Source organism: Zingiber officinale, chromosome 6B (assembly GCF_018446385.1).
Source record: "Zingiber officinale cultivar Zhangliang chromosome 6B, Zo_v1.1, whole genome shotgun sequence".
Lineage (NCBI taxonomy): Eukaryota > Viridiplantae > Streptophyta > Magnoliopsida > Zingiberales > Zingiberaceae > Zingiber > Zingiber officinale.
In genome coordinates, this window is record NC_055996.1 from 58,641,802 (window position 1) to 58,650,259 (window position 8,458).

An 8,458-nucleotide genomic window follows, 5' to 3' on the forward strand; every position below is an offset into this window, starting at 1 on the left:
GTTAAATTATGTCTTAATATTAATTTTTATCAAGTTAATGAGGGATTGAATTATTTCCATTCATCCCATGCCATTAAACTAAAAGTTTGATAAAAAATGATCAATTTTATGTATAATTAAATTTAGTCAGATTTGATCAAAAATATTTAATTTTCGTCGGTAATTATTTAATTCCTAAATTGATTTCCACATTTGATACCACTTAAATTAACCAACTGCGTAGAAATCACGATGAAAAATAATTTCCAGTTTGACCGGAGAATTCGTTCCGATTTTCCATTGCGTGGCATGATTTTCAAAATATCCCTATGTTTTATAATTTTGTTTTTGGGCCCCCTAAGTTTCGTAAACGTCATCCAGGCTCCAGCATCTCCGCCTAAATTGTTTTTTCTATTAATTTATTGCTGACGCTAACCAATTGGTGCACTTTAATGTAATGTTCACAAACTTTGAGAAGGGGGCAAGTGAAAAATATCTGCTAATCAAAGCCATAGTCCCCTTATTAAAAATAAAGAGAGACGTGCCGGCGAAGACCCCAAACTGCGCCTGTTATTGGCAGTTGTTTCCCTCTTCTCCAGACAATTTTCTTCAATTTAAGCAAATTTAATCCTTTTTGTTCTTCCTTATTTCTTTTCTTCACAACCACCCTTCGATCCTCATGGAGAGATCCATCATGCATCCATAACATATTTCCTTCTTCCTATTTGTGCATCAATGGCAGTTATTGATGCTGGGAAGAAGAGAAGCCGTTCTCTCTGCAATTTCCTCTCCTGCTTTGGCTTAACCCCCTTGCCGGAGACTGCCAAGTCGCATAAGTTTGTGCCGAAGAATAAGACGATGCCGGAGAGTGCCGTTGCCGCTGCCCCCGTTGCAGTCGCCGGCATCCAGCCAAAGGAGAAGAAGGCCAAGCCTGTCAAAATCCATCTTTAAATCCGAGAATTAATACTTAATAAAACTGAAGGGACGACGACGACAGCACGCAGGCTGCATTTTTATTAGAACAATTAGGAACGGAACGGAACAGAACAGAACAGAACTGAACTGGCACGAATAATCTAGGAAGAATCTTCAAGGGAAGGGTAATCGGTGTATCCGACGACCGGATCCTGAGTGTAGAAGGTGTTCCTGTCATACTTGTTCAGCGCCGCATCGAGCTCGAATCTCTTCGGCAAGTCGGGATTTGCCAAGAAATGCCGAGCATACGCCACCAGATCGGCGTAATCCTCGTCCACGACCTTGTTGCCCTCTTCGCGATCGTACCCTCCGGCGACGATGAAGGTCCCCTTGAACGCCTTCCTCATCGGCAGCAGCTTGTGAGGGATCTTCAACTTGCCCTCCACCATCTCCATCCTCGGCTCGAGCATGTGGCAGTAGAGGATGCCGTGCTTGTTCAGCTCCTCGACGACGTGCAAGGCGAGGGCCTCCGGTTCGGAGTCCCAGCAGTCCATGAAGTCCAAGAACGGCGACAGCCGGATCCCGACTCTGTCGGCTCCGATCTCGTCGGCCACCGCCTCCACCACCTCCGACGCGAACCGGCAGCGGTTGGCTATGCTGCCGCCGTACTCGTCGATGCGGTCGTTGCAGCTGTCCTTCAGGAACTGCTCGACCAAGTAGCCATTGGCTCCGTGGATCTCCACTCCATCGAAGCCTGAATCCAGCGAAAGGCTTAATTAACGGCGCTCGGATTCAGCAATCAAAATGCTCGAAGAATTGACGTACCAGCTTCAATGGCGTTCCTGGCGGCGGCCCTGAACCAGTCGACGATTTCAGGGATCTCCTCGGTGCTCAGCCGGCGAGGACGCGAGTAGACTTCGTTGCCCTCGGGCAGCGCTTCCATCGGAATCTGCTTGTCGCTGCTGGAGATTGGATCTTGACCATTCGGCTGGTAACCATTGTGGGAAACTCTCCCACCGTGCCAGAGCTGGCAGAAGAGCACTGCGCCCTTTGCATGAACAGCATCCACAATTGGCCTCCATGCCTCCACTTGCTCTTTCGTCCACACTCCAGGAGTCTCTGGGTATCTGCAAATGAATTGTGAATCACTTGATTAAACATGGGCGAATATAATTGATCAATGGTATTGGGGATAGAAGTCTACCCTTGAGCAGTGTCTGAGACCCCTGTTGCCTCTGTGATCAGGAGACCTCCGTTGGTGGCTCTCTGGGAGTAGTAGAGAACAGCATGAGGCTGAGGAACGTTGCCGTAAGATCTGCATCTTGTCATTGGGGCCATGGCGATCCTGTTTGAACAAAAATATAATGATCAGTAACACAAATAATCCTAGATAATTCAGTAACACGAGCAAGAAAGAATCTAACTGACCTGTGAGGGAGGTCAAACTTCCCCATCTTGTAGGGAGTAAGAAGAGGGATGGTTTCCATTCTTTGTGCCACAATGGTTTCCATTCTTGAATGGCAGAAGAGAATGCTGAGAACGAGATCAAAATATTATTAGCCCTCTTTCGGTGATGAAAGGATGCGATCAGTGCTGGGCATTTATTAGCTCCAGAGTGGTTGACCAAAAAAGAAAGTCAGTTCACTGTTCATGGTCAGAGATCTTGCTGGATGATTGGTTTACGGTTAAGAAATTGGAGTCATGCTTCAATAATTAGAAATCATGTGTCAATCCTACTTAAATCTGTTATTTTAATCGATTTCGAATGATTTTAATTGATTTTGACTGATTTTAAATGATTTTGATCGATTTTAATGGTTTTGACAGATTTATTTATTTTCTTTGAGTTTAATGATGAACCAGATCAGATCAAGAATTGGTTCACGATTCAACCGATCGGACCGGTCCGATTTTCTCAATACGGCTTTTAGAAGGTCAACATATCACCTGAGAATCTTGTTCTTGCCATTTTATACTCCAAAATGATTGTTTAATCTTATGGGGTTTGTTAGTGGATACTGATACGGAGATGGTTTAGGGGAAGAAAATAGGAGGGAAAGAGAGGGGGTTGTTGGTTGTTACTCGGAAAATCTAATGGTTTTACTGTATAAAAATTTTGTACAAAAGTCTGAACCTTTCCTAACTATCATGTGTTCTTTTAAATTAAACTTGGATCGCCTGCGGAACTTAACACGTTTGTTCCAAAGTTTAATTTACTTGTTCTTTTAGGTTTAGACTTGGATCTCCTGCGGAACTTAACACGTTTGATCCAAATCACCTAGGTTATTAATTCCATTAAATATTAATTTCCAAAATTGGCTTCCAGGACTGCATGGCGAGACACATGACCTTCTTGGATATGGAAACAACCACCACCGCCTAGACAAAACCTTTTAAGGAAAGCTAATATTTAATTTCCTTAAATAACTTTAGGTCAACCGAAAAGAACAATCAAATCACTAGGAAAAGAAAAACAAAAGAACACAACATCGAAAACAAATTCGAAATACTAGAATCGCATGCCTCTTGTATTTGGTATTTTTACATGAAGATAAAACTAGTATGATGCGGAAATTAAATACTAGTATACATTTTCTTTTACAAGCAAAAACCTCTAGGTCTTCTACCGTATTCCTCTTCTAACCTCGGACGTTGTGTGAGCAACGATCTTCCGAGATGAGAAACCACCAAAGCACCTTCTTCTCCTCCTTACAAAGTTCGGCCACAACAAGAGCACCTCTAAAGATGAAGAGATTCAACCAACCAAGCTCCAAGGGATGAAAGCTTTCTCTCCTTCTTCTCCAAGCTAGAAACCGGCCACCACTTGATCTCCAAGAGTAAAGGAAGTTTCGGCCACAAGGATGGAGAGAAGAGAAAGGATGAGGCCGGCCACACCAAGGAAGAAAAGAGAGAGAAAAAATAATAGAGATTGTTCACCTTGAAGGCTCCCAAAACCCCCTCTTTTATAATCCTTAGCTTTGGCAAATAAGGAAAATTTAATTACAATAAAATTTCCTTAACTTTCCTTGACATGAATTAATTAAGAAAAATTAAACAAAATTTCCTAATCCTTCATATCATGGTCGACTATCTCATGGAGAGCAAACAAGGTAATTTTCAATCAACAATTAAAATTCCTTATTTATCTTCGGAAATTTTTTAAAAAATAAAATTTCCAATTAAAATCCCTTCATGGTTGATAAAAAGAAATTTCTATAATTTTAATTTTTCAACATGTGAATTATTTATAAAGAAGAAAAATAAAATATCCTTCCAATCTACAAATAAGGAAAGAGATCTAATCTCTTTCTTTAATCTTTTGTAGAAACTTATAAAAGAGATATTTTAATTTTTAATCTCTCCAATAAATTATATCTTCCACATAAGAAAAATTTAAAATTAAAATTCTTTTCTAATTTAATAGGGTCGGCCACCTAAGCTTGGGTTCAAGCTAGGGCCGGCCACCCATGGACCAAGGCTTGGCCGACCCTAGCTTGATCCTCAAGCTAGCTTGGCCGAGCCCTACAACATGGGTATGAAGGCGGGTATAGGTGGGTATAGTACTCTATAAATAAGAGGCTACGATAGGGACCGAGAGGAGGAATTGGTTTTGGTCTCCCGATAAAATTAAGCATCCCGTGTTCGCCCCGAACACACAACTTAATTTTATCAATAATAATTCATTCCACTAGAGAACTATTATTGAACTACCGCACCAATCCCAAATTATATTTTTGGGCTCCTTCTTATTATGAGTGTGTTAGTTTCCCTGTGTTTAAGATGTCGAATGTCCACTAATTAAGTGAGTTACTGACAACTCATTTAATTAATATCTTAGTCCAAAAATAGTATCACTCAACCTTATTGTCATGTCAGACTAAGTCCACCTGCAGGGTTTAACATGACAATCCTTATGAGCTCTTCTTGGGGACATTATCAACTTAGATCACTAGGACACAGTTTCCTTCTATAATCAACAACACACACTATAAGTGATATCATTTCCCAACTTATCGGGCTTATTAATTTATCGAACTAAATCTCACCCATTGATAAATTAAAGAAATAAATATCAAATATATGTGCTTGTTATTATATTAGGATTAAGAGCACACACTTCCATAATAACTGAGGTCTTTGTTCCTTTATAAAGTCAGTATAAAAGAAACGTCCTCTGATGGTCCTACTCAATACACTCTAAGTGTACTAGTGTAATTATATAGTTAAGATAAACTAATACCTAATTACACTACGACCTTCTAATGGTTTGTTTCTTTCCATTTTGGTCGTGAGCTACTGTTTATAATTTATAAGGAACTGATAACATTATCTTCTATATGTGACACCACATACTATGTTATCTACAATATAAATTAATTGAACAACTACAAACAAATGTAGATAATTTGACCAAATGTGATTCTTTATTCAAAATAAATGTTTACAAAAGCTTAGGCTTTCAGTATACACTCTAACAATCTCCCACTTATACTAATGACTAAGCTGCCATATCTGCTGCCATACATCTGATTCTCATTCCCTCCACATGCCGATCGAAAGCTTTTGCTAGAAGGGCCTTAGTGAAAGGATCTGCCAGGTTATCTGCTGATGCAATCTTGGCGATGACAACTTCTCCTCGCTTCACGATATCTCGTATCAGGTGGTACTTGCGCTCTATATGTTTACTTGCCTTATGAGCTCGTGGTTCTTTCGAGTTTGCAACTGCACCGCTATTATCACAATAAATTGTGATGATTTTGGGCAAACCAGGAATCACATCTAAGTCCATTAGAAAGTTCCTGAGCCATACTGCTTCTTTAGCTGCCTCAGAGGCTGCTACATACTCAGCTTCCATGGTTGAGTCCGAAACGTATTTCTGCTTAACACTCCTCCATGCAATGGCTCCACCTCCTAAAGTAAACACATAACATGATGTAGACTTACTGTTGTCCCTATCCGATTGGAAATCAAAATCCGTACAGGGAGCAAATCGTCTGCTTGGTAAACTAGCATATAATCTCTAGTCCTTCTCGGTACTTTAATATATGCTTTACCACAGTCCAATGTCCTTGTCCAGGTTACTCGATATCGCTAACCATGCCCACTAAGAAACAGATATCAGGTCTCACGTGCATACATTAGGCTTCCTACAGCCGAAGCATAAGGAACTGCTTTCATGTCCTCTATCTCCTTTGATGTCTTCAGAGACATCTCTTTAGATAGAGCTACTCCATGCCTAAAAGGTAAGAAACCTTTCTTGGAATCCTGCATGCTAAAACAAGCAAGGATTGTATCTATATATGAAGCTTGGGACAAACACAACATTCTTTTCTTGCGATCCCTTATAACTTTGATCCCATGAATGTGTGCAGAATCTCCTAAGTCCTTCATATCAAATTGTTTGGACAACCATACCCTTACGTCCGATAATACCTTGACATTGTTGTCAATTAACAAAATATCATCTACGTATAGTACAAGAAATACCACCACGTTTCCGTTACACTTCTTGTATACACAAGACTCATCCGGACACTGAATAAATATGGATTACTTCATTAAACCGGCTGTTCCAAGACCTTGAAGCTTGCTTCAGTTCATAAATGGACCGATTGAGCTTGCACACTAGATGCTCTTTGCCTTTTTCAATGAACCCTTCTGGTTGCTTCATATGGATGTTCTCTTCAAGACTTCCATTAAGGAAAGCTGTCTTGACATCCTTTTGCCAAATCTCATAATCCATATGAGCAGCAATGGATAAGAGTATCCGGATAGACTTAAGCATGACTACCGGTGAAAAGGTCTCCTCATAATCGATTCCCTCTTTCTGAGTGTACCCTTTCGCAACAAGCCTAGCTTTGAAGGTTTCTACCTTCCCGTCTGTCCCTCTTTTCCTTTTGTAGTTCCACTTGCATCCGACGGCTTTTACACCATCAGGTGGTTCTACGAGCTCCCAGACCTTATTAGAGTACATAGACTCTATTTCAGAATTCATTGCCTTTTGCCAAGATGTTGCATCTATATCTTGGAGTGCTTCGTCATATGTTCGGGGATCAGGTTCATGTTTACTCGGGATCAAGTCCGAAGACTCTCCCAAAAACATGAATCTCTCAGGTTCCCTCACAACTCTCCCACTACGACGAGGCATCGTCTGTGGTTGTGTATCATGTGTGACACGTGTTGCAGTCTCTTGTGGTACTTCATCTTGTACTGTTGGTACTAAAGTAGACGTGTCCTCTCTAAGTTGTTCTAAAACAACTTTGCTACTGGGCTTGTGATCCATTATATAGTCTTCTTCTAAAAACTGGGCATTGGTGCTAACAATGACCTTCTGGTTTTTAGGACCATAAAATAAACCACCTTTTTGTTAGGACCTTCGGATAGCGGCTAGAGAGGGGGGGGGTGTGAATAGCAGACCTCAAATTATCGTTTCTTCCTACAATTTAGGTTAGCGCAGCGGAAATACAATGTAGAAACGAAAGTGGAGAAGATCAAACCTCAAACGCGACGATATAACGAGGTTCGGAGATGATACTCCTACTCCTTGGCGTGTCCGTAAGGTGGACGAAGCCTATCAATCCGTCGGTGGATGAGACCCCAGAAAATCGGCTAACAACAACTCCTTATGGGTGGAGAAACCTCGCCACAAACTCTTTTGCAACAGCAATAAAGGAGTACAAGATAGAGCAAGAAAACAAGAAGAATATGAATGTAACAGCACTTTGCTTGCCTTCTTGTCGACTGGAGTTCGATGAAGCAACAACTTCACAATGCCAGCAGCAACTGATCAGCAAACCAGCCGAGGGAAGCTCACACGAAGCTTCAGAAACACAGAGCTCAGCAAAGCTCAAATCACAGTCTCGTGAGAAAGAGGAACTTTGTTTCTTGAGTGATCTTTCTTCTCCTGTAGCAGCCTTATATCCTGCACCTGCGAAGAAGACAAAGAGCAACACAGAAATCTAGCCGTTGTGTCGCAACGGCTAGGCCTGAGCACGCCCGATCGGTGAGATTGATCGGGGACCAGCGAAGCTCATCCGATCGGTGAGGACGATCAACCAACTCTCGCAGAGTTGGCTAGTCTGATCGTCTGTGGACCGATCAGACTATAGATCGGTCCACGCACCGATCCTCCTATCGCCTCTAAAGTCCATCGCTTCGATCGGTCTGCACCGCCCACGTAAACATTCCGCTTAGTTACCGATCACCAGACCGATCCAAACAATCAGAGTATCACTGGATCGGTCACCAGACCGATCCAATGCCTTAGAGCTTCTCAGCCCAAAACCCTAAAGCCTTCTCGGTCTAGAGAACGAGCTACCGAGCCCTCTCTGACCTAGTCCGGAGAACGAGCTACCGAGCCCTCTCCGACTTCCACGTTCGGTCCAGAGAACGAGCTACCGAGCCCTCTCTGACTTAGTCCGGAGAACGAGCTACCGAGCCCTCTCCGACTTCATCCGGTCCAGAGAACGAGCTCCCGAGCCCTCTCTGACCTAGTCCGGAGAACGAGCTACTGAGCCCTCTCCGACTTCCACATCCGGTCTAGAGAACGAGCTCCCGAGCCCTC

General features: G+C 42.2%; 1 protein-coding gene across 1 annotated transcript; it reads right to left on the reverse strand.

Annotated features, from left to right (window-relative positions):
* Window positions 1–925: 925 nt before the first annotated feature.
* On the reverse strand, window positions 926–2,460 carry LOC121992497 (putative 12-oxophytodienoate reductase 5). The gene is made up of 4 exons (XM_042546937.1): window positions 2,323–2,460; window positions 2,099–2,239; window positions 1,720–2,021; window positions 926–1,648 (listed from the first exon to the last, which is right to left on the reverse strand). Exons 1-4 carry the CDS (start codon window positions 2,403–2,405, stop codon window positions 1,056–1,058), a joined length of 1,119 nt encoding a protein of 372 aa, XP_042402871.1. The 5' UTR covers window positions 2,406–2,460; the 3' UTR covers window positions 926–1,055.
* Window positions 2,461–8,458: the final 5,998 nt, after the last annotated feature.

Coding starts and splice junctions, on each gene's coding strand:
- LOC121992497 (XM_042546937.1), bottom strand. CDS start 2,405: ATGGAAACCATTGTGGCACAAAGAATGGAAACCATCCCTCTTCTTACT. Junction 2,022..2,098: donor GTCTCAGACACTGCTCAAGG/GTAGACTTCTAT, acceptor ATTCATTTGCAG/ATACCCAGAGACTCCTGGAG. Junction 1,649..1,719: donor CAGGAACGCCATTGAAGCTG/GTACGTCAATTC, acceptor CGCTGGATTCAG/GCTTCGATGGAGTGGAGATC.